This window comes from Momordica charantia (assembly GCF_013281855.1).
Source record: "Momordica charantia cultivar OHB3-1 chromosome 8 unlocalized genomic scaffold, Mcharantia_2.0 BLBB01000008.1, whole genome shotgun sequence".
NCBI classification, from domain to species: domain Eukaryota; kingdom Viridiplantae; phylum Streptophyta; class Magnoliopsida; order Cucurbitales; family Cucurbitaceae; genus Momordica; species Momordica charantia.
Window position 1 is genome coordinate 11,393,734 of NW_028275166.1, and position 25,606 is coordinate 11,419,339.

The 25,606-nt window shown below is 31.9% G+C and overlaps 2 protein-coding genes, 1 long non-coding RNA gene and 1 other non-coding gene across 7 annotated transcripts; 3 read left to right on the forward strand and 1 right to left on the reverse strand.

The window, feature by feature from the left end:
- Positions 1-4,667, forward strand: LOC111019930 (ADP-ribosylation factor 1). Of its 3 annotated transcripts, XM_022296449.2 has the most exons (7): positions 1-145; positions 591-773; positions 1,680-1,750; positions 2,336-2,455; positions 3,029-3,147; positions 3,701-3,782; positions 4,446-4,667. In XM_022296449.2, exons 2-7 carry the CDS (start codon positions 626-628, stop codon positions 4,449-4,451), a joined length of 546 nt encoding a protein of 181 aa, XP_022152141.1. In that variant the 5' UTR covers positions 1-145; positions 591-625; the 3' UTR covers positions 4,452-4,667. The 3 variants fall into 3 exon arrangements, with proteins under 3 accessions (XP_022152141.1, XP_022152140.1, XP_087983543.1); XM_022296448.2 differs by lacking the exon at positions 4,446-4,667 and having other exon boundaries at positions 3,701-3,812; XM_088127417.1 differs by lacking the exon at positions 4,446-4,667 and having other exon boundaries at positions 6-145; positions 506-773; positions 3,701-3,812.
- Positions 4,668-6,203: 1,536 nt separating this feature from the next.
- TRNAK-UUU (transfer RNA lysine (anticodon UUU)) lies at positions 6,204-6,275 on the forward strand. The gene has a single exon. It is a non-coding gene; the product is annotated as a tRNA-Lys (tRNA).
- A 76-nt stretch (positions 6,276-6,351) lies between these two features.
- Positions 6,352-11,235, reverse strand: PDF1B (peptide deformylase 1B). 2 transcript variants are annotated; one of them, XM_022296447.2, is made up of 6 exons: positions 10,906-11,234; positions 10,651-10,789; positions 9,526-9,718; positions 8,943-9,053; positions 8,654-8,716; positions 6,352-6,557 (listed from the first exon to the last, which is right to left on the reverse strand). In XM_022296447.2, exons 1-6 carry the CDS (start codon positions 11,120-11,122, stop codon positions 6,447-6,449), a joined length of 834 nt encoding a protein of 277 aa, XP_022152139.1. In that variant the 5' UTR covers positions 11,123-11,234; the 3' UTR covers positions 6,352-6,446. The 2 variants fall into 2 exon arrangements, with proteins under 2 accessions (XP_022152139.1, XP_087983542.1); XM_088127416.1 differs by lacking the exon at positions 6,352-6,557 and adding an exon at positions 6,594-7,741 and having other exon boundaries at positions 10,906-11,235.
- Positions 11,236-13,032: 1,797 nt separating this feature from the next.
- Positions 13,033-22,469, forward strand: LOC111019931 (uncharacterized). The gene is made up of 3 exons (XR_002602598.2): positions 13,033-13,183; positions 13,939-14,100; positions 22,140-22,469. It is a non-coding gene; the product is annotated as an uncharacterized LOC111019931 (long non-coding RNA).
- Positions 22,470-25,606: the final 3,137 nt, after the last annotated feature.

Below are 25,606 nucleotides of genomic sequence, written 5' to 3' on the forward strand. Positions count from 1 at the left end.
ACATTTTCGCTCCACAAACAAAAATCAATAAAAATAAAAAAATAAAACAAATATGAATGAAGCCATTAGAAAAAGGAAGAGGAACCTCGGAACCGGAACGCTCTCGTATCCCTCTTTCCCTTCAGATTTCTCACCAATTCGAGAGGTAAACAATTTCAATCTCTCTATCTTTTTCTCTGGAAGATCTGTTGTTGATTATAAGCTGTAGAGATTTACGGATTCATTTTATCTGTTTCCTGCTAGATTGCTAATTGTTTGTTTCCATGATATTATTGGAATAATTGTTCGTTGTCGTAGATTCTTTTTGTTGGCACTTTCATCTTTCTCGTTTTCTGGATATGCTTTTTTGGTTGCCGAATCAATTCCCTGGATCAGTTTGAAATTCTCGTTGCGTGGTTTAAATAATATTAGGGGATCAGGAGGGACGAAGTATTGTGGTAATTTTAATTTATTTTGTGGTTAATTGTGGTTCTGCTTTTGGCTTCTATTCGTGATAAATCATTAGGTGTTCGTTGTTGGAGATCTGTTTGGTCCATATCCAAACAATTCGAAATGTTTGATTTCTAATTTTAAGTGGTCTTGCTCGCCAGTGCTGTGATTGTTGCCCGGATTGAGGGTAGCAGAAATGGGGTTGACCTTTACGAAGCTTTTCGGCAGACTTTTTTCTAAGAAGGAGATGCGCATTTTGATGGTGGGTCTTGATGCTGCTGGTAAAACCACGATCTTGTATAAGCTAAAGCTCGGAGAAATCGTGACCACCATCCCGACTATCGGTGAGTCTCTATCTACAAAATAAGCTATAGTGGCAACTTTTTGGATTCAAGAACTTAGCTGTAAAATCATCTGTTTGGTGATTTATGTGCTCCTAAAACTAAAAGTGGGAAGGGTGAGAGATGTGGCTTTTCCAACCTGCAGGTTTTGTATTGCACAGAGGGTTTTAATTGTTATCTCATCTTCAATTACTAAACTACCAACACTGGACATGATTTCAGAAATCGAATGTTTTCTCGCTTTCTTGTGACAGAATTAGCACAAAGAGCTTTATAATCAACTAACCATCTACATCTAATCTTACGAGAAAGAACTGGAAAAAGTAAGGCAAAGATACACCCAACATCAAGTAGGGCAATTAACACATATCACCATATTTCAGAGCCTGTTTCAATTTGAAAAGAGAGATTGAGTATTGCATTACTCTGATGTAGTTCTGTGGCCAAGTGAAATGTTATTTTTTCGAGTCAAAGAACCTCAATCCTTTTGGTCCTTCGGATAACCTGGAGGCTGCAGGTTCAAAACTAGGGCCATCCTTGATATCATGGGTCCTATACCATTAACATTCGTGATCATCAAATGTCTTAGGGTCGATTACTGGTGTGCAATTTCAAGCTTGTTGTGTGTACTTATGGTTTTTACTTTTACAAGAGTCAAGCATTCTGCAAATGAACAATAATAAATGAGATGAAGGTCGCTCTGGGTGAATATAGTTGTTTTGGATCATGGCATCTTACTTTTGGTTTCTTACATTTGGGTTCCCAAGCATATATGGATTCCCAGGCAATGCTTTGTCCTTTCAAAGCATTGCAATTGTTGTATAATGTCTCACAGCTGCCATTACGTACAATTTTGTCTAAATCCGTCTAAGGGAAGTCATAGTTTTAATAGTCGATTCTTTTCTGCAGGATTTAATGTGGAGACTGTAGAATACAAGAACATCAGCTTTACCGTTTGGGATGTTGGTGGTCAGGACAAGGTATGCCTCCCTCCCTCCCTCCCTCCTTCCCTCCCTGATTTTCACTATGCTTAAGATTAAGAGATAACCAGTTCGTTTATTCTGAATTTATCATCAATATAGAATATCACCTTTTTTTCCTGATATGCACAGAAAGTGGTTGATGCTTCATTCGGTTGCTACTTGGCAGTTTCTTGTTATAATGATAATTAAAAGCAGCAAATGCAAATTTTCAATATTTAAGGGTTAATGCATTCATTTCATTTGCTATGGTTGACCTAGGAAACGATGTAAAAATCATAAGAATTTGTAATTAGCAATAATCATATACATGTACTAATTTGACATATTGAATGCATGTTGTTCTTACTCTTAATTTAATTATATAATATATATTTGCATTATCAAGAATAACAGACCTAGATTTGCAACATTTTCTAGAATGAGGATTATGCATGAAAATAACCAAATTCTTGCTGGGGCATTTTAGGTGTTTGCTTATGCTATATATGTTCGTTTACATTCTTTGAGAAAAAAAAGTCCAAAGAAATTGTTCTGCAATATATTGTTTAATTGAAATTTGACTGATGTGGTTTTTTGTTAAAGATCCGTCCACTTTGGAGGCATTATTTCCAGAATACACAGGGCCTTATTTTTGTTGTGGATAGCAATGATAGGGACCGAGTTGTTGAGGCAAGAGATGAGTTGCACAGGATGTTGAATGAGGTATCTTCGTACCTGTATTAACTTTCCTCTCTGCATCCTAATGCTGTTATATTTTATTTTCTATACATAATTGACAAATTGCCCTACTTGATGGACTATCGCTGTGTATTGGTGGATTGCTTGCCTTTTTCCTACTATCCATATTTTTCTGAATCATGGCTCAGACTCTTTTTAATTTTGTTACTTTACTTCTTAATCTTTATTAAATTTTGCTATTTGTCATAATTTCAGTTATAGGATTTAGTTTCGTGAAAAACAATTTTTGGCAACTATTTTATTGTGTCTAGGAACCTGGATTTTGATAGAGTTTGTTACAAGATGGTTAGTTCAGTTGTTACTAAGAAAGAAGGTTTTAGCTAAATCTGGTTATCTAATTTTTTGTTGGGTTTCGGTTTCCTTCCATCTGCATTTATGTCAATGTGCAGAAATGCTACCTATTTGTCACCACCTGTTTTTTACCAGTTTGCTGCCATTGGACAGTAAGACTGATATAGTTCTCTTTAGATGTATTGCTAAGCATTTTGTTCAGGTGACATTCTGTGGTATCAATTAAAATGCTAATTCTGGTTGCAGGATGAGCTTAGAGATGCCGTTTTGCTTGTATTTGCTAACAAGCAAGATCTTCCTAATGCCATGAATGCTGCAGAAATAACCGACAAGCTTGGTCTTCACTCTCTTCGCCAGCGCCACTGGTAATTAAGTTGCTTTCACTCTTCACAAGATGCCTTCATTGATTTGATCTGGATAACAGTTGTTTTCTTGTTGCTCTTATACTATAGCATTAAAGCAATTGTTGTATCATGGTCTAGTTATTATTTTTCCCAAGTCAATTACTTGACTTTTTATTGAACTCCCAAAGCTGGAAGAGTGAATTTCTCAGTGTTGCTCCAAATCCGTGAGGATACCGAAGAAAATGATAGAAATCACGTTCTTTATTTGATATTCAAGAGCCAAGGGAGAATTCGAGAGCTATCTGTAGCCAAAAGGACACCTCTCCATAACAGTCTATTAATACACCCTACCCATTACCAAAAATATCCCTCCCAGCAACTAATTCGGGTCCTCAGCTACATTGCACAATCACAATTTAGGCCGTTCGGCTCCCTCCACTCCTCTTCCTACCATAAACCTTCTTAAGTGGGGCCTATCAGAAAACTGACATAGAATATTCAAGTTTATTTGAAGTTGGATGGTGAGATGATGAGCGATATAAAGCAACTCATTTTAAACGGTGTTCCATTGCAGGTACATACAGAGCACTTGTGCGACATCTGGAGAGGGCCTGTACGAAGGCTTAGACTGGCTTTCCAACAACATTGTTAGCAAGGTAAATGCACCTTAAGTTTGATTCCGACAGTAATTCAAAATGCATTCGTTTTTACTACAGAGTTCTGAACTTCTGTGCTTTGCCTATTTTATTTTATTCCCTCAACTTTCAAATTTTCTGTTTTAGTTTTGAAAATTTAGACCAATAGAAACCTTAAAATCCAATTTCGAAATACGACAGCTGAAGTCTGACATATGGCTCCAAACACTTGTCTACATGGTTCTTTTTTTACTACTGAGTTCTGAATTTCTGTGCCTCGAAAAGTTATTCTATTTTAGTTTCTAAACTTTCTAAACTTTCTAATATAATTTGCATGAAAGCCATTTTAGTCCTTGCCTAAATTTTTCATGTGATCACTATTTCGAAACCCGGCTTTCAAAACATATGTTACTCTATTAAACAATCCATAAAAAATTAACCATAAGGATTGGAATGGCTTTTTTTACTTAAAAGCCCAAGACAAATGAAGATTTTGTTTTTTTTTTTAATAATAGATAACCATTTCATTTGTAGCTTTTGAAAACTATACTTGTTTGATCACAATATTTTAAACTCTTGGTCAAAATTTAAAAACAAAATAGTGTTTACAAGTTTAATTTTTGAAAATAGAAAATCGAAAATAAAATGGTTAACCGGGACCATTGCGTATCTGTTTCTGTTCAGGCTTGAGGCGGTAAATGATTTGGGTGTTCAGGACTATGTTCAGAGTTCTCACCATTCTGGAAAGGATAGTTTTGTTTTGTTTCAGCGATTATTTTATTGCTATCAATTTAGGGGAAAAGGTTTGGGCTATACTTATACATGTACTCCCGATGCTTTAAGCTATTCTTAGCTTTTAAAAGTGCATTCTTTTCATTTAATACCAAGTTCAGTATTTTTGGGACATTTTCTATGGCTATGGTATTACTTTCTTCTTCCCTTCACAATTTGATATATTGTATTATTTTATGGATTCTACTGCATTCTTAAGATCTGATATTGTGGCAAATAATGAGTAGGGAGGGAGTAGTATGGAAAATTTTCATACTTTCACCATATTTGAATTAGATTCAAGCTAATAGTTTGAGAAATCTCGATAGTTTATTTTGAGATGACGTTGTTCTTGTTTTGAATTCTCATATACCTATTCCATCGTATTTTAGTGGAAAAGGTAAAGGTAAAGGTTCGGAAAAAAGGAAAAAAAAAAAATCATATTTGTTTATTAAAGTGTTAAATATTTGGCTTGTGGAGATGTTGGGGTATTTTACATTCCCATCTTAAGGTTATTTTTTATACTTGTGGAGAAGTATCCATTTTTAAAATGTCAATTCATTAGTTAGTTAATAACTATTGAAAATTTTAGAGTAAACTAATAAGTTAGGTTGGTATAATTAATAAATTAGGTTGCTATATTAACACGGAGAAGACTTAGAGGGACAAGACTCGGAATGATAATTAATAAGCTAAATTAGTATATCGAATGACAACTAATAATCTAAGTTGTATACTAATACGTGAGGAGCCCTACTCTTGAATCCAAGAATTTCAATTGCAAATTTTTTAGTGCTATTTATTTACGTAATAAATGCGCTAAAACTAGAAATAAAGCTACTAGAGTGTTGAAATTGATTTTTCTTTTCAAATTAAATCAACCAATGATTTTATAATCTATGAATCCAAACTAATGGATATTAATTTGCTGATATTGATTGAAATCGATTCAGATTAAATGAACCCACGTGCTAAATGTAGTCCCATTTCACAAATCTAAATTATATAAATCCAATGCCAGCTAATCGACTTCTAATTCATGCAAAGCCAAACAATATATCAAACAATATATTAGTAGAAGTAGGGTATTAAATTTAAATTAATAAGTTGACATTTTCATACGTCGACATCAACATAAAGGATAAATCGATATTTGCATTTTATCGTAAGAAAAACAATGAAGTATTAGAAAATATCAACACAATGTCATTAACAAACACATGCAAGATGCTTATTTGTTAATTTAAATAATTTTATAATCACAAGATGTTTATTTATTAATTTAAATAATTTTGTAATCGATATTTTATTGATTTTTTCATCAACATTTCAATAAAATTGAAACTTCCATATTTTATAGGATGAAACTTCGATATTTTCATAAAATTGAGACTTCAACGTTTTCATCATTATCAAAAAGCAAAAAAAAAAAATTTAGTTTAGACTGCAACGGGATAGAAGGAATATAAGATGAAACAAAAACGGATCACTTATGTGGTATCATTGCGTCACATGACTCAATGCATTAAAAACAATAAGTTATATTACATTTTTAATCCTCATATTTCAACCTTAGTTTCAATTATACTCCTTTACTCCTAAAAGTTTTCAATACGCCCTAAAAAAAATTAATTATGCTTTCTATCTTTTGATTAGTTTTTAAAAAACAAAGCCGTCTTAGTTCAGTGGTAGAGCGCGTGGCTTTTAACCACGTGACTGTGGGTTCGATCCCCACAGACGGCGGTAGTTTTTTTTTTCCCCCTTAAAACCGACTAAATATCTCTTACAACAAAAATCCAGCCTACCAAGTTCATCAAACTATCAAATTCAAATTTTCCTTTTATCATACAGTTGATCAATGTTAGTAAAGTAGCATTCATATTCAAAATGTGTAATGAAATGAAACCTGTGTGATCATGACTTTCCAAAACCATAACCAGCAGCAACTTTCTTCTTTGTTCTGAAGTTCTCTATTCTTTCAGGACTTGGTAATCCAGTTCTCTCCTCATACTTCTTTTCCAGGGCCTGCATCACAAAGTAATAATTAACAGAAACTTTGGCTCACTCTTTTCAATGGCGAAGTGTCAGAGACTCGTAATGCAAGATAGACACGTTGCTCGCTCCTTAAAAATCGGAGGTAACTTAGACGACGTGCTTAGGACTGATTCTACAACTTTCAACTTCTACATTCAAGGTTGTTTCCAAGAATTTGATAGAAACCAAATAGTTGGAATAGATTTAAAGATAAAAGGATTAGACTACAATAATCTCGAAGTAATTTGAGGTACTTGGACTCTCCCTCTCTTGAGATCACTTTATTTATTTTATTTTATTTTTCTCTTCTGTTTGAATAACCAGAGAGTTGGAGCTTTGCCTCTCTAGACCAGGGGCACTTACGCCTACCCCAAAGTCTGGATCCAAGATATATTAAGAGTTTTTTTTTGTATTAAACTCATTCGTTCAAACTTCAGACCTCCAAGCCGATATAATCAAAAGACCTCAAGCCCTTACCAATGAGGCCACTCAAATCTAAACCACACAAAACAATTGTCTATCTTTATACCTTCTCCCCAATTTCTTAACTAAATACTACCATACCTTACTATTCTATTGATTTCCCAAATTACTCCAAATGCATTCCTATTAGAATGGTAAATGGAGTGATTTATAAAGACCAGCGTTATTGTACTGGTGGAATCACACACAAAAAGGGGGGGGAAAAGAGTTCCGAAAGGAGAAAAAAAAGAGAGAAAAAAGATAGCAAAAGTCCCCACAAACAGTATGAGCCAAAATACATCACTGATGAGCAAGACACCCCATGGAGAACTCGAAATCAAAACCACAATAAAAGAAAAGCCATTAGCAGCTATAATCGAATGCAGGACCAAAATCTGATCTACTGTCCAAATAAGAAGATGCTGAAGACAAAAGCCAACTACTGAACACCAAAAAGAACGATGAAAAAATCCCCTATTCATGCAAGAAAGGTCTTCAATGAAATCTAAAAGTTCATGGAGAAGGAAAAATAACCCATAGGTCTCGAACAAGGCTAATTTAATGCAACTTCAAATTAGCCAACTTCAGAAACTAGGAACATATCTTTTCTTTTGAGTTTCTAAAATAACGGAGTTGTCGATGCCCTACTCCTTGTATGATACTCGTGGACCACCTCACTATTTTTTGGGGAAACTTCAATTCAACCACCCAAGCTGGAGAACAAAGGTTTTAAGTTATGCCCCCATTATTTTCGTTTTAGTTTTTTATTTCTTAAAATTATGCCTACTCTTTCTCAATTTCTTTGGTATGTTTTTCAACATTCTCACACTGCACATTTTAGTTCCAAGCCAAACTAAAATAAAAATAATAATAATAATAAGTTTTTAAGAACTACTTTGTTAGGCTCCATTTAATAACTATTTTATGTTTTGTTTTCTATTTTTGAAAATCAAGCTAGTAAACAATAACACTACTTTCACTTGTATATTTCTTTGTTTTACATTTACTTTTTATAAATAATTTTAAAATCTAAGCTAAAATTTGAAAACTAAAAAAAATAGTTTTCATCAAGAATTTGAGCAAACAAGCGTAACCAAATGGTTATCAAACGGAGCATTAGTTTTCAAATTTTGGTTTAGATTTTGAAAATGTTATTAAAAAGTAGACAACGAAACATAGAAACACGGGGTGAAAGTAGTGTTTCCAGTGTTTATAAGCTAAATTTTTAAAAACAAAAAAGTTCCCAATTTGGAAGTTTGAGACTAGGACTTTGGAGGTATCTCCAAATATCTTAAGCTTTTATCCCTGGGGCACCTTCACAGCAAAAATAGGAACAAAATAAAGCTCAGTATATCGGTACATGCTATGATGCTACATAACATATTTCTTTTTGATAAGGGGAAGTATACCATAGTAAATACTTTTTGTCATCAATAAAGATCTTATTTCGCCAATTCATAAGCAATTTGGACCCTATCCACAATCTGGAGGTTTTGGTGCTTCATTCTCACCTCGCCGTTCAAACTCATCAATTTTAATTTTCTTTCCAGACCGATATTAAAAAGACTAACATGCCACTCCCTATGGTAAAGAAGATGAAACAATGTGCAGGGGATATCACTCACCTGCAGCTGAGCACGAATGGTATCGAGTACTTCATCCGTCATTCTGTCAAAGAACAAAATTCCCTGCAAATTCAATAGCACTCTTAGGAAAAATGTGAGCCAACAGAAATGCTTGGTGGTGATTAAAACATAGAATACAGAGACCAATTTAATCATGCATTTGTAGAATGCCATTGAGCAATGTTGCTGAAAACAGAGATTGTGAGTAAGAAAGTGTGGCACGGTTAAATTAAAGAATGTTAAAAGGAAATGTTGCATAAAATAATTTAATTCAAACTAATTAAAAGACCTGCAAATGGTCAAATTCATGCTGGAAAACTCTTGCAGGGAGCCCTGACAAGTTGACCATGAACCTTGTACCGCTGATGTCTCGTGCATCGATCTTAACTGATTCTGGTCTCTGAAATTACCAAAAAAATGAACTCATCTCATCACAATCACAGCTCAAAGAAGAAGAAACAGAGTTCAGCAGCAGGGAAGGTATGGTCCTCTAAAGTGAAATGTTCCGTACAAACTTGTAGTGTGTGAACAACATCATTTAACAACTATAGAAACTGCTTTAATGTTTCAGTTCAGACAAAGCATTAAAAGAACAACTAATTGCCTGACCAAATATTAAATAATAGTATCACCCTGGAATTTCTGAGGCACAGGAAGCAAAGTTTCCATGTACATTTAAAAGGTGAATATGCTGTAATTTAGAGCATATCTATATTTGCAAACTTTGAATGAAAATTACACTCGATGCTTGGCCAATTGAAATTTCAATTAGTTGAGAAAAACATAATATCAAGTTCAGGAAAAAGCTACTCAACACCATACTTAAACTTGAAAGTAGGCAGTGAGAGAAAAGAACCCTTATTCAACAGTACCTCTACATCAGCATATATCCTCGGGAATGACAAACAACCTTCATTGAAGAGTACAGTTTTCTTGGAATATCTGAAAACTCTTGGGTTTACTAGAACAATTTCCTCCCCTTCACCTCGTTCACCGACTGGATTAAATACCATCAGTTGCACATTAACTCCCACTTGAGGTGCTGAGAGCCCAATACCATCAGTTCTGTGGACAATGAAGCCAACAAGTATTGTTCACTTTCCTGTAAATAGCAGAAGGTAATAATGGCCCTAACTCAGAATTCATCATTCATGCATAGTAACAAGAACTTAATCTTTCACATATCAATGATATCACCCGACTAAGAACAGAATGAACTTATATGTTAAAAGTATATTCTCTAAATAAATTTTTAAAAGAAGGGTTTTCATTGGGGAAATGAAATAATACAAGAGGTGCTTGCCTCCTTGGCAAAGGCCAAGAGGTCCCATATTCGAACCTCTAGATGAGCTTAATACCAAAAATATTGATGTCTCTCGGTTCAAACTTTGAGGCATTTGCAGGTGCCCCAGCTATAGAGAAGTAAAGCTAAATTGCTTCAATTCCAGGTCATCAAAATACAAGAGAGGCTTACAAATACCACAGTCCAGAGAAGGGAGTAAAAAACAATGGCTAAAGACCTAATAAATAGAAAATACTTACCATCTAAAAGAATAAGATCCACAGGATAATTACAACAGTCCTTAGAAACAGACACCCAAAGAGAAACATGAAACTTATCGAGAGCCTTGACCCTCTACAAATTCTGTATATGTTAAGAATATATTAAAAATATTTTGATATCCATGAGTGTCTGAGTCAACTTATGCGCACTCGACTATTATTTAATATGTCCTAACCTATTAGCTGCTTTTAGGTTTACAAGCAAGTTTGGCCATCGGACCAGGAGTTTCTATATGCAAACCTATTATTTGCTCCCTAATTAGCATCTTGTTGCATCTCGTGCTAATTTCCGAGGTCACAAGTGAGAGAGTATATTAAGAAAATGTTAAAAAGACTAAATATGCCAACTAACGAGTTTTATCCTTCTTTCATGAAATGGTATGAATACAAATACCCAGTTACCAGAGGAAATGTAGCAGGCTTCGTAAACTTACTTATACATTACATCAAACATTTCGTGCACTAGCTTCTTCAGATTATCATCAAATGAATCAATACGCTTATTCTTTGCTCTGAGTATTGGGTCCGGATATTCCACAATTTTGAGCGGCGCCTCAAATTCAAGATCAGCAGCTAAATAATCACAGCCTTATTAGCTAGTTTATATAAGCGAATGTAAAAAAATTGAAGAACTAACATAAAGAGATAGCACTACAAGTTGAAAAACAAAATTCGAGGTTTGAGCTTACACAAAGCTGCATCGTCTTCTTTGGCAGAGAAGCCTCGCTTGGCCTGCGCGTAAACAAGAGTCGACGGTGGTCTGAGCTTACTCGAGTGGGAGAAGAACTGGCTAGTAGAAGAAAAACAGCTCAGCCGGCGGAAAACGGCGGGAAGAGCCAAGCGACGGTATGCCGGAGGAAGAAGAGCATGATGCAGTGAAAGGTGTAATCGAGCCGTGTAAGCCATGGCCGCCGGAATTCGCCGCCGACGGTAGACCGGTGGAGGAGCAGAGCTGGGCCAAGCGAGCTGTGCGAAGGAGAAGGCCGTGGGCCGCGTCTAAACTAAAGGTGTGCAATGACGTGATTTGATGAAGATTTGGGGAACAATAAGAAATTATCTACTATCTAGGGGTTCAATTACAAATTCCATAAAAGCATGAGACAAAAATGGAAAATCAAGATAATAGTAGGGGCACTAATGCAAATTCGACTATAAACTAATTTGTTTTCATTGTTGGTTCAAGCACAATTTTTCAGTTTCATTTGTTTAGAATATTAATTCAATAAATAGAATATTATCTATTATCAGTGAGTGATAATAGTATCAATGCGTGTGACACGAATAAATTTGATAAGACGACATTTTTATTTATGTGACATTCATATTTTTTTTAGTACAATAAGTGAGTATGAGAGTTTGAACATTCGACTTTAAAAGAAATGGTAGATGTCAATTACCGATGAACTATAACGCTAATTTATATTAAGTTTTAAAACATTTATTTTCATTGAATGATATTAAAAAACGTTAGGATAAACATCTAACATATAACTAATAATATTGGTTAGATCTATATTGTTATAGATATTTATACTCACAAATAACTCATTTCTGGGGAAAAAAAACACGCAAATGGAGAGAGTGGTAATAAATATGGAGGAGGTATAAAATTGAAACTAAACTAAAATATATGGAATAAAAACATAATTTGGCCAAGGGCATTTTACATAACAACAAGACAATTACACTCCATAATTTGTCTTGGTTTTAAAAAGATCTAAAAATAAAGATCTAAAGATTTGTATTTAACTTAGGCTCTAGATTTAGGTAAATTTTTGCTTTGATTTAACAAATATCTCACTTGAATTTTTACCTTCATTCAGATATGCCACTTATCACGATCTTAAAAGTCAATGTTGGCTTGTTACTTTTAGATGAACAAATGTTGGTTCAGATACATGACATGAGTAAAAAGTATGTAAAGAGTCGAGTTCAAGTAACATTGTACGTGAGTCATATGAGTAATTTATTGTCACTCTCCAAAAATGCCTATAGGAAGGTACAAAATCTTCGACTCTACATCTCCCTTGAGCAATATGATGCATAGGTGAGCCAACACCACATGACGCACGCGTGTCATGACATGAGTGAGCATTGAGGGACAATTAAGGTTGGGTATTTTTGGGAAATTTTCCTGCACTACCGTAGTATGAGTACTACTCCAATTTGTTTTTTTGCCACACTAGTATCATTAATTAAGAATGACGTGGAAATCGCCTAACAATATTAAATAGTTACATAATCATGACTGAACCATTTATAGTGTGAATATAGAAAGCATCTATACAATAGTATACTATAATTTTTCTAGATATTTTGATTTAAATATGGAAATAACTAAGACAAATATTGAGTAGCACGAGTGTGTCACTATATGACACTAAATTTCCACAATATATAGATGCACATCGATCGATCACGTTAGTTTTAGTTGAAACCCGATACTAAAAAACGAGCCGTCGATTTTAGTTGGTCGGTCGTTAGTAGTTTTTTAAGAATCATATGAACCAACCAATTGTCCGTAGATTTAGTTAGCTAAAGAACTTTGAGAAAAAAAAGTTTGGACAAACATGTCCTTGCATCTAGAATTAAGATGGTGTGTTGAAATATAAGATAGATGAAGAGTTTAGACTCGAAAATGGCTAAGAGAGGCAAAGAACCGGTAGAGAATTGGGGAGGATGATGTTTGAAAGAAAGAGAAATAATGAGGGTATAAGTATTAGAGTAGGTATAACTTTTTTTTTAAGTTAAATATCCAAAATACATAATTAAAATCTTAAAGAACTTAGATACCAAATAAAGAAAATATTGCTCTAAAATTCAAATTTCATAAAAAAAAAATCGAAAATTCAAATAATAAATAAATAATTATGAAGCCATTATAAGAAAGGAAGAAGGAACCATCGGTACGATCCTGTTGCCCCTTTTCCCTTCAGAGTTGTCTCCCGAAGGCCCCGAATTCGAGAGGTGAGCCGCTCTGCTTCCATTTCTCTTCAATCTCCAGTTTTTCAAATTCAATATCGTAGGAGCTCACTGGCAGATCTTAATCAATCTTAAAGTGTAAACATAGGAGATTCATTGTCTAGTACATTGCCAAATTTTTTCATCTCCCTCGTTGTTTTGATATATTTTGTTCGTTGCTGAGCTAAAATTTGAATTTCATGTCTGCCGTAATGGAAATTACCGTGGATCAGTTTGAAATGATTGGCGCTTTTTTTTTTTTTTGTGATTTTCTTTACGTTTTAATACAGGAGTCTTGTATGATCCCTCAGTCCATCTACTTAATAGATATAGTACAGTATGCATAATGTTATTATTCTATTTATTATGCATAATATGTGTTAACGATGAATAAACCACCACTCAACCCAAAAGCTTAAATTGATGGGTTGGATAAATTTAATTAGGCATAGGAAATAGAAATCATTATAAATGGGGAGGAAACAACAATCAGAGGTTTAGACACAAGACTTCCCGCTCTGATACTATGTTAAGGATGAATAAACCATCACTCAACTCCAAAAACTTAAGTTGATGAGTTGGGTAAATTTAATTCATATATATATATATATCTCAACAACATGATACTTGATTGCATTCTTGATAATAAAATCCTGGATATGCAGTATTTTCAGAATTATGCATGAACATAAATGAATCCCCACTTTAAATTATTATGTGCCATCTTAAGCCTTTGCTAATTTCTTGTGCGAATTTCTCAGAGCTGTTATGATTATTGAAGTTTGACTATGGTTTCTGAAAAGATCCGTCCACTTTGGAGGCACTATTTCCAGATTACACAGTGCTATATTTTTGTTGTGGATAGCAATGATAGGGACCGAGTTGTTGAGGCAAGAGATGAGTTGCAAAGGATGTTGAATGAGGTATGTTAGTATCTGTTTATACCTTTCCACTCTACAAGTTAATGCTGTAATATTTATTTTCTATTTATCCTTTGACACTTCACTCTAACTTGATGGTCTATTGTTGTTTGGACTTTGTTCTTACTCTTATCATTATTCATTAATATCCTGGCTTTACTTTTTAGTTTTTGTTGCTTTATCTCTCAAGGGAGAGTGGATAGAGTTTTACAATCATAAGTCATAACAGCTCAACTCATATGAATATGGTTGATGTAGTTTGAACCTTCCAAATGATAAGAGTTTCTTAGGACTCCTTTTGTGGGGACCGGTTTTTCGTATGCCCTTTTATTTTATTTCATGTTTCTTTATGAAAGTTTGGTTTTTCATACAAAAAAAAAGAGAGGAAAATAGTTTTAACCTTCCAAATGATCAGAGTTTCTCAAGTGAAGCATGTTCAGGACAATTTGAGAAATGAGAGATGGGGCAGGGTTGGGATTTGTATATGTCACGGCAGTGGTTGGTTACTGCATTGGCTGCAGTAGTGGAATCAGTGGTAGGAGTTGCAGTGGTGGATGGACTTGTGAAAGCTAAGGCTTCACCTACTTAGCCATTAAGAGACCTGCAAACATAAGACATTCTGATGCCAAGGAGGGATGAGAAACGCATGACAGCCACTGGTATTTTGGAGGCTCAATGGTTTTGGAGTGAGAAAATTAGGGATGATTTATACATGAATTGTGATACAATCATAGAGAAAGCCAGGACAAGGCTGTGACTGTGAGTGAACAGAATCAATGAATGGATAGGAGTGAAAGTGGGACAATCTAAGGAACTCATATGCGTACTGTATAGTAAAAAAGAGTGCAAGTTACAATTAATTAATGAACTACAACATAACCAGCATAAAGTTTAATGCAATTTTATGTTGCCTAAAACTAATATTGGACAATAAGATTCATACCGTTCTGTTTAGCTGTACAATTTAGTGTTTGCTTCCGTTTATGAGTGTAGCTTGATATGGTTGCAAGATTTTCCAAATGCCACGAGTGCTGTAGAAATAACTGACAAGCTTGGTCTTCACTCTTTTCATCAATGAACTCATGAATGGAAAAGGAAAAGGAATAAAGGTATTTATATCATAAAGCTTGACATTGACATTGATAAAGCTTTTGATAAAGTTGATTGAGATTCTTTGGAAGCTATCTTAGAGGCTAAGGGATTTGGGCAAAGATGCACCTCCTCAACCAATTTCTCCATTATTATCAATAGTTGTCCTATGGGAAAGATTCAGGCTTCATCAAGGTGACCTACCATCGCACTTTCTATTCATCACGGTTGTTGGTTGCCTACGAATGATGTCTCGCACTTCCTCCATGAAGATGATTAAAGGCTTTGATTTGAATAAGGCTCCATTAGCATCCACCATCTTTAATTTGCCGATGATGCTATCCTTTTCTCCGAAGTGGACGACCAAGCATTGATCAACCTTTTCACTATTGTTAAAGTTTTTGAAGAAGCTACAGTTTAAATGTTAACCATCATAAATCAAAAGTCTAGGATTGAATATGGATAGAATATTTGGATGGATCACTGCCTCCCACAAGACCCCCTCTGCTTTTGGAAACAACTCTTTTGGGTCATCCATTTAAAGAGAAGAAAAAGCTCCTGTGGAAGAATTTTGTTCGAGCCTTTCTTTGGAGAACTTGGAACGAGAGGAACCATCGTATCTTCACCAGAAAGGAGTCTCCTTTTGATTGGTTCTTTGAATCTATTGTTTTTTTGGTCATATCGTGGTATAAATGCTCCTCCTTTTCCACAGTTATAGCTTAACATCTTTACTTTATAGTTGGAAAAGTTTTTTGTAATCCCTCTTTTGGGCTTCTTTTGTAATTTCATGAAAAAAAAAGGGAGGAGGCTGAGGACGTTGCTCACATATTTGGATGTAAGATTGGTTCTGGGCCAAATACTCTCCCTTTAAATGACAATTATCGTTTGTGCTCCTTCCGTCGTTGAGAAGATTGAAGAATTCACATTTGTTTAAGGGAGGGAGCCTTGCGCTTCTACAAGTCATACTATCTAATCTCTCCATCTACTATTTGCCTCTATTCAATATGCCAACAAAGGTGATCCAAGCAATATAGAGGATTTACAGGAACTTCCTGCGGAAAGGAGATCATGACAAATCAGGCTTACTCCTTGTTAGATGGGAGAAAACTCTTCTCCCTCATCAAAGATGGTGGATTGGGGCTCACAAGGCCTAAGGCTAAGAACAAAGCTCTCCTTGCAAAATGGATTTGGAGATATTGCGGGGAAGAAAAGGCTCTTTGGAGAAAGGTTATTGATGCTAAATATGGAACCAGCCCTCGAACGTTAAACCAGGAAACCATTCCTTAGCTACTGCCAAAGGATTGTAGAAACATGTTGTTTGTATGAAGCTATATGGAAGAATCATTACTCATAAAGAAGTAAATTCTTTCTGTGGGAGCTTAGTCACAAAGCCATAAATGTTAGAAGTGTGTGACGAACACCTCACAAATTGATAATAAAACAACAATTTTTTTTTATAAGAAATGGCTTCACTAGTACTAAAAATTCCTCACAAAATACAAATTTAGTTCACCAACTTTCTCTTAACTCACATTTGCTCGAAACACATCAAAGACAATCCTATATATATTATTTGTTTTCTTCTCAACACATTTACTTGAAACACATTAGAGACAATTCTATTTATAGGACTCTATGGAAAGATCTAGATCCAACTATTAACTTCAATCCTATGAATCCATACATACATGAACCCATAATTAATCTACCTTAAACAACATAATACACGAATGCCTAATTTACTACTAGTTCATGCATATATATTATGTATCTAGGATAATTAAAACATGTTTGATTTTCAACTATAAATACCCATGAAGAGCTCAAAAATAGGATGGCATATATGAGCCTTTCACCTAAGTGGTGTGCCATTTCCAAGAGGCATGCAGAAACCCAGAGTCACCTCTTCCTTCATTATCACTATGCTAATACATCTAGATTGAACTTTTATCGTTCCATGGTTATCCCTAGCGATCCATATTCTCTCCTCATTTCCCCTTTTTGGGCACCTATTCAGCAAAGAAAAGAAACATCTTTGGAACAATTTCGTTTCGTCCATCTTTTGGATGACTTGACAAGAAAGAAACCAAAGGATCTTAAAAGAGGAGCTACTCTTCGATTGTTTTGTTTATGCTATAGTTTTATTGGTTCTTGGTGTAAATCGAGAGGCTTTTTGTAACTCTATTGGATGAGATCTTTTTTCCCCTTTTTTTGTAATTTCGTACATCAATAATGAAATTGTTTTGGATAAAAAAAATGTTGCCCCTAACTCTGTCAGGATACTGTAGAAAAGTTGAGATAAATATCTTCCAATTTAATTAAAGTTTCTGGTGTGGTTATCGCTTGTGAGATCATGGGATTTTAGTTTGATTTGATGAGTAGTTTTAGGTTAGTTTTTAAGTAATATGAAAGATCGGGTAAGGATAAATTTGGTAGGAAGGGAATGTTCTTACCATTATAAACCTCACCAAGAGTTTCTACAAAAGGACAGTGACTTCTTTTAGGATCCATTTGATAACGATTCCGTTTCTTATTATTAGTTTCTAATTTTATTAAGAAATCCTAAGCATTTGACGACTATTTATGTTTTGTGTTTCTCATTTTTTTAGAAACATTATCAAAAGTGTATAGAAAGTTTAGAAACAACAAAAACAAGTTTCTTGTTTTTCTATTTCTGTTTCCAATTTGTTCCTAAACATAAATAAAAAAAAAGTTAAAATACTATTTTCGTCCTTGGTAATTTCAACTTTGGTTATTGTACTTTCAAAATGTTCGTTTTGGTTCCTATACTTTCAAGTTTGGTTTACTTTAGTCCCTATACTTTCAAAACGTTTGTTCTGGTCTCTGTATTATGAAAAGTGATCATTTTGGTCATTTAATTTTATTTCTAATTTCATTTTTTCTATCACAATTTCAGCACGACACTACACTCAATATATGTCATGAAATGTAACCATGATTTTACATTAAACGATTTCCATGTTGTAGAATTTGTGTTAAAATTTTGCAAATAAGGACTAAAATGATATTTTTTTAAAAAAGTATATGGACCAATATGAATACTTTAAAAGTATAGGGACTAAAATAAACAAAAGTTGAAAGTACAGATACCAAAATAGTATTTTAACTATAAAAATATTGTTTTTATCATTTTTGAATCCATGGACGTTGGAGGTCATGCAAATCTATTTTTGAACAAAAACAAGAAACGGGAGTATAACCAAATCGACCTTTAATTTCTTCAAGCAATTAAAGTGAGAATACTTTTTGTGGCTTCTGTTTTGTGTTTTTTTTTTTCCATGAAATGGTTAGATTTTTGTGTCTTTCGCCAAAACTGTCATTTTTGGAACAGATTTTATCAAGTTTGTTACGAGATCTGTTAAATTTAGTCATGCTCATGCAACAGAGGATGGGTGATGACTTCATCTTGAGAAGTGATTGAAAATAGAAAAAAAAAAAAAGTTGCTCGAAGAAAGTAGATTAGGTAGAGATGTAATTCAAACCATTGAAAATAGAAGGGAAAAAAAATATTCATGAAAGAATATTAAGATATAAAAAATAACAGAAAATATTGTTGAAAGAAAGAAACAATATATTGCTTTGATTATAAATTTGATTCTGGTTTCTATACTTTAGAAAATATCTAACAGATCTTTAACCTTTCATGATTATTACGACTTTTAGGATAGTGTAATTTTAAAAGTTCTTTTATAGGACTTTCAATTTTGTATGGGATAGATTCATGTTGTTAACTTCGATAGTTTAATGCTTAGTTTATTTTATTATTTAAGTGTAATGATCCTTACATCACCATTACTGTGTCATGTAAGTGTAAATAAATTAACAAATTAGAAGTTTAGGGGCTTATTTGGATTTTTCAAAAGAGTTTAGAGAACAAACTTAACCTTTTCGTTGCATTATAGAACAGATTATAGAACAAAATATAGAAGGTGAGAAATTTAGAGCCCGTTTGGTAATGACCCTGTTTCTTATTTCTCGTCTTCAATTTTATTAAGAAATTAAAGTATTTGATAACTATTTATGTTTCTTGTTTCTCAATTTTTTAGAAACATTCTCAAAATTGTATAAAAGTTTTGGAAACAACAAAAACAAGTTTTTGGTTTCTTGTTCTTGTTTCCATTTTTTCCCGACATAAATAAAAATCTCGTTTTATCATTCTTGAATTATTGGAGGTTAAGAGCTATGTAATTCTATTTTTTTATTTAAAATGAGTAAATAGAAAGAAGAAACAAAAAAGTTACCAAACATGCTCCAAATTTTGATAAAGTTTTGAAGATTTAGAACAAAAAATCAAACATAATAACCATTTTGATTTTCAATTTATTTAAGAGTTAGAGAGTTGAAGAGATATATTGTAAAGTAGAAATGATAACAAGGTGCGGTGAGAGTTGGGATGTCCTCACCATCCTCTTCCTCGCGAAATTTTTTAGTCTTTGTCTCCACCTTATTCTCGATTTAGGGAATCAAGGTTTAGGTCGATGATTCGTCATTTGGGGACATGGAGGATAAATAATTAGTTTAGTGAAATTATATCTATTTTGTTGAAAAATTATTATATTTACTAGTATAAAATAATTAGTTGTAAAAAATATTTAATATTTTATTCATAATTTAGTAAAACTGTTAATAAAATATATATTAATTATTTTAAAAAGTAGAGTTGGGCATATTTATAAGCTTAGAGAAATAAAATGAAACTCTTTTAAAGAGAAGTTTTAGGGAGGAAAAGGAAAGATATTTAGAGACGAAAATTTTAGCAAGATAGTTAAAACAAAAAGAAAAAATTCAGGAGAAAGAGAGAAAAGTTTAGAGCAAAAGACATAATGAAAAATTAGAAAGGGAGAAAAATTATAGTGAGAAAAAATATATAAAAGAAAGTTAAAAGGAAAATTAGACAAAAAAAAAAGATAGAGAAAAGTTGGGGATATATTTACTTGACAAAGTAAAAAAGTTATAAAACTCTAAATTTAAGAGAGGAAAAAGTTAGGAAAAAAATTAAATTTTTTGAGCGAGGAAAATGAGAATTGCATGTTAGAAAAAAAGAAAACAAATGAAAGTATATAGATGAAAATTTTGGAGAAAGAGATAATAGTTAATATTATAGAGATGAAAAGTTTAGAGAGATAAATATAAATTTTTTTTCTCAATTTAGAGTGATAAAAAAATATGTTGAAGAAAAATATGCAAAGAAAGAAAAGGATGATATTAGAGCAAAAAATGAGATTTTAAAAAAAAGTAGAAAACTGTTTAAACAAATTACTTTATTTTATTATTATTTTGAAATTTACATAGAATTTTAAAAAACAGAAAACATAAAATTGAATTAGTTAATAGTTATAAAAAAAACCTATTTTACAAAAATAAAAAACAAAACGAAATAGTTATCAAATATCGGGTTGTTATTTGGTTATATTTTTTTAAGATACATTTTTTTTAATGTTTCATGAAGTTGTGTTCATTTTTCATGGGTTATTTGGTTATGGTCTATTTATTCTTATTTATGCTTCTTGTTTGGTTGTTGGCCATTTAGTAAATAGTTCAATCCCAAAAAAATAAAAAATAATAATAATAAAAAAAATAAAAAAGGAAGAATCTACCATTCAAATGGTTTTCACCATAGTAAAAAGTACTTTGTTTTGGAAAGTAATTTAACATCCTTATCCAAATAGTACTTTTGTTTTCAAAATCTCAGCCCATAAATATAATTAATGAATTTCTCATGAAGAATTTACTTGAAATATAATTATTCATCATATAGATTATAATTTTCGGCACTACCCAAGTAAAAGTAATGTAAAATTAATCGTCTTGAGTTGGTTGGTAGTCACTGTGCAAGTTGAAAAAGGGTAACGGATTTTAGAAGTATGAGTTAAAACTCTACACCAGTTATCTACTCAGTATATTAATTTTTTTTAGATTTTAACAACCAGATACAGGGTCAGAAAATCAACGACGAAATACAACTTTGTTCAAAGGGTAGAACCACAATTTAGAGGAGAAAACTTTTTCGTTGGCAGTAACGTGGCTAAAAATGAATGGTAGAACGGAAGAATTCGACACTAAAGATTAGGAATATTTTTCTTAGAATGGTAGCAACTTTGGGAGCCATGTGAAATGGTCTTGTAATCTCTACTATAAATTTCCATATGTGCTTCAAATAGGGAAAATAAAGTGCATGTTTACACAACAATATGGGATTGTCTATTAAATTTTTGTTCATATTCTTAATCACTTATATTAGCCACAAAATTGGCCATGTGCTTGGGGTTTTTTCTTCTCTCTCTCTCATACTTGAGGGGCAAAAAGGGGATAAAAAGAGAGACGAAAATTGGTGGCCACTAATCTCCAATTAGCTTAGCTTAGCTTAAAGCATTAGCCCTTTCTTTCCAACTTTCATTTATTGAAGAAAGACAACAAATATATTACCTTTAAAAGTAAGGATTACACTATGTGTAGTTGGCCCATAATCAATTCTAAATAGTAAACCACATGTGATTTGATTGTATTGTCTTGTTATAAATGCCTCTGTCTTAGGCTTGTGATTACACTATGTGTATTTCTTTTCATTACACGGAGGCCTGATGTTACGAGAATAGATAATCCTCCCAAAAAGTTGTTAACTAATGAAAAACAATATATAAATCTTATTCTCTGACATCGAAAATTTTAGGTTTGTTTCATTTTGGATCCTAGCCTTTCAAATATTCTACGGTGAACTTGTGTAGGAGATCAATTTAATTTTTTATGTTAGCCTGTATCTCCTCGTGTATTATTTTTATTTTTTTTAAAATATATTGACGGAGTATATATATATATATATATATATTATACGCTTTTTATTTTTAAACTATACTTAGTTTTTAAGAATGTCTAATGTTCTTTTATTAATAATTTAATTAGGAAAGTAATTAAATGTACTTTTTGAAATTCAGGATTGAAGTTAAGGAATACATTCTCCGTTCCTGTCGCCATCTCCATCCCCATGGAGGCAGGGAAATTTTGCCCGTTTGGTGTCAGGTATCTAGACGTATGTGGGTGTTGTTATTAACTAATGGTCGAATTTGAATAAAACGATTGGAATCAGTATAAAAGTTGAGGCCCACTCAGATTTAAAAATAAAAATCAAATAACCCTTTCAAAAGAGAGAGAGTTTGGTATGTACTTGTGGTGCCATGGGGTGTGCAATTCATCATAAGCAATGGTCCCAACATGGTTTACTTCTCTCCCTTTTTCTTCAACTTCTATAACAAGTATTTTTTCCACTTAGCTTTCCCTTAAGTGATTAACAATTTTGTAATATAGTTGAAGAAATTAAGGAAAAGAAGAAAAGAAAAGAAAAAAAATACTCTTTTTTTTTGTTTAATTAGTATTTCAACTCAATAAATGAGTGGCTAATACTTGCTTGGATTTAAACTAGTTAGGAATTTGTCTTTTAATTTAGATTCATTAGTATTTTAGTCCAAACCCAACATCATGCCTTTCCTCTTCTTGCATTTGGATTTCTCATTTCATTTCTTATCACTTAACCCCTCAAACCTAATTCAATTTTTGTGGTCTTCAATTTCTTGGATTTTGTTTTTATTTTCCCACACCTTATCCTTGAGCGGTATACTGACGAATGCAAACATAGTCCTACATTGGTTGGATTTGAGAAAGATATTTGGTTGGATGTAGAGAGAATCGTTGTTCTAACCGTAGCTTTTGAAAATAATAGAGGCATGAAAAAGAGAGAGAGAGAACGAGCCTATAAAATTGGAAAATTAGTGTCTTTTTTGCTTTTGGAATTTCCCATTTTCAAAGATACTTTTTGGTGTATAAGTAAAGAAAATATTTGTATCGATATGAGAATTTATGGGTCCAAAATGGATGATATCATATGAGATTCATTATCCTAAGGTTAAATTACAAATTCAAGAAATTCGAATGAGAATGAATTGTAATGAAATCAATCAAGATGAGAATTTATATAATATAACCCTTTTTATTTATAGCTAATTACAAATGCATTATTGTACTAATATTTTTTAATTAAAATAATGATAAATTTTAGCTTATTATATTGATACTAAATAATTTTTTAATTATAACAATTTATTTAATATTAACAAACAATAAATAATTAAAATAAATTACATCAACTAAAATAACTTTTGATTGGAACAACGATCCTTTAATATAAAATATTATGAAGTTTTATTGTTCTAATATTTAATAATAATGAAGTTTGTTTTAAAAATTTTATTGATATTAATTAATAATAACAAAGTAAAATTGAACAATTTAAAATAGAAATAGAAAATTGTAATATTTTATAAAAAAAATTACATCAACTAATAACAGTTTATAAATTTATTATTAATAGTATAAATAAAAAAGAAATAATAAAAGTGTAAAACAATCCATTAAAAAGTTATGGTCTCTAGATGAGAGAGAAATAATTAGAGAAATATTAAAAATTGAAAAATGTTAATGAGATTGATGAGGTTGTATGAAATGAATGAGATTACAATGCTTACAAAGTATGATTACCAGTTTCACTAATTGATTCTATTCCTACAATGTAATAACGTCATCAAATGGAATGAAAATTTTGATATCCATTCCTTGATTCTCATTCTCTTGAAGTTTAAGTTTGTATCTAATAGATCTTTGTATCAATAGGTCACTGACATATATTTGAAAAAAAAAAAATGAACAGATCTACCAGGCAAAATTGAAATTTGTATCGAATAGGATTCTAAACTTTCAATTTTGTATCCAACAAAACTATGAATTTTTAAATATATCAATCAAGTTAATGACCTGTTAGATACATAACTAAAAATTTCACGACCTATTAAATACAAAATTAAAAATTTAGAAATGTGTTAGACATTTTTTATAATTTAAGGATGTATCAGACACCAATTATATATATATATATATATATATATATATATATATATATATATATATATATTAAGTTCAAAGATCTATTAGGCACAAACTTAAACGTTAACGAGCTAAATTTGTAATTTAACTTTAGAATAAAGCTTTCGAAAATTATTGGATGAATTAATGAAAAAGAAAAGGGAGAATGAAGCTCTAATTGCTTTTGGATTCCCCCTCCTCACATTGCTTGCGTGTTGTCCATTTCACTCTCAAAAATTGACTAGAGACCATTGTACCATAAACTGTACCTTATTGCAAAAAAAAAAAAAATCCTTTTATTGTCCAAAGATTTTTGTTTTCTTTTTTTAGTAGCATATGATGGGTAATTATGGAATATATCTCAGTAATTATGGATATTATATTTTTTTTTACTTTGACATTTTTTAATTCATATAATTGTAAATATGTTTTATTTGGTCAAATGTTGTTTAGTAAATTGAGCAATGAGAATTTATGTAATTGTTTTTAGAAATCTTGATTTGGTCCCTTGTCGTTGATCAATTTTTCAGTTTTGTCGGCAAACTTTTATAATTTCAATTATGAACCTTCAACAGACTCATTTTTAGCATATTATCCTTTTGATATTTCGATATGTCTATAGATTTGACATCGATATGAGAGGTGAATTGATATTTGCATAAAAATTGACAAAATATAAAAAATATTGACAAAATATTACTTGTATGGATATAATCTTAGTATTAATAATTTTAAACATATTAAAAAGGCTGAAATGTTTATTTGTTGATTTAAATATTTATTGAAATTTTTTATTTTATAAAATTCTCATAAATATCCATCAACATCAACGTTAAAACCTTGGTTCTACTTAGGTATTAAAAATATAGAGTTAATTACAAGATGAAAATTGAAAAATGTAAAAGTTTTGTATTAAAATGAATAATGAAAAGTAAGGACCAAAATTACGATTTTGAAAGTTCATAACTAAGCTAGAATAAGTAAAAGATGAGGGACTTAAAAGTAAATATAAACATATTTTTTAAAATAAAAGGTAAAAAACAATAACAATAAAAGAACGGTGAACATATATCATCATCAATGTGACATCATTTTCATGATATATCCAATATATCATCTAAAAAGCTGTTAAAAAAATCTCTTTTTTAATTTCTATTCAAAACAATAGATAATGTGTTTGTCAATTTGAATATTATCTAAGTCGTTTTTTTAGTTATTTAAAATTTAAAAGCTCACTTAATTAGCACATATTATTTTCAATTGAGAGTACAAAATGTGACTATTTAAACTGTTAATAATTCTATAATTGGAGTAGAACCTGCATTTTTCTTCCTTTTTTTTTTTTTGGCAGAAGAGGGCCTTTAATATCTTTATTTACACTTTCCTTTTAACCCCACATATTGGACTCCATTTATTCAGTGGATATAAGAATAACAAAAAACAGAATTGGAAATAACATTTCATTGATAAAATTTCTTTGATATTGTTT

Bases quoted from the DNA above. Each gene is read 5' to 3' on its own strand.
- LOC111019930 (XM_022296448.2), top strand. From the start codon at position 626: ATGGGGTTGACCTTTACGAAGCTTTTCGGCAGACTTTTTTCTAAGAAG. The intron at 774-1,679 runs GTGAGTCTCTAT...TCTTTTCTGCAG, and splicing joins GACCACCATCCCGACTATCG to GATTTAATGTGGAGACTGTA. The intron at 3,148-3,700 runs GTAATTAAGTTG...GTTCCATTGCAG, and splicing joins TCTCTTCGCCAGCGCCACTG to GTACATACAGAGCACTTGTG.
- PDF1B (XM_022296447.2), bottom strand. From the start codon at position 11,122: ATGGCTTACACGGCTCGATTACACCTTTCACTGCATCATGCTCTTCTT. The intron at 9,719-10,650 runs GTAAGTTTACGA...CATTGTCCACAG, and splicing joins ATGTTTGATGTAATGTATAA to AACTGATGGTATTGGGCTCT. The intron at 8,717-8,942 runs GTCTTTTAATTA...TTGAATTTGCAG, and splicing joins ATGAATTTGACCATTTGCAG to GGAATTTTGTTCTTTGACAG.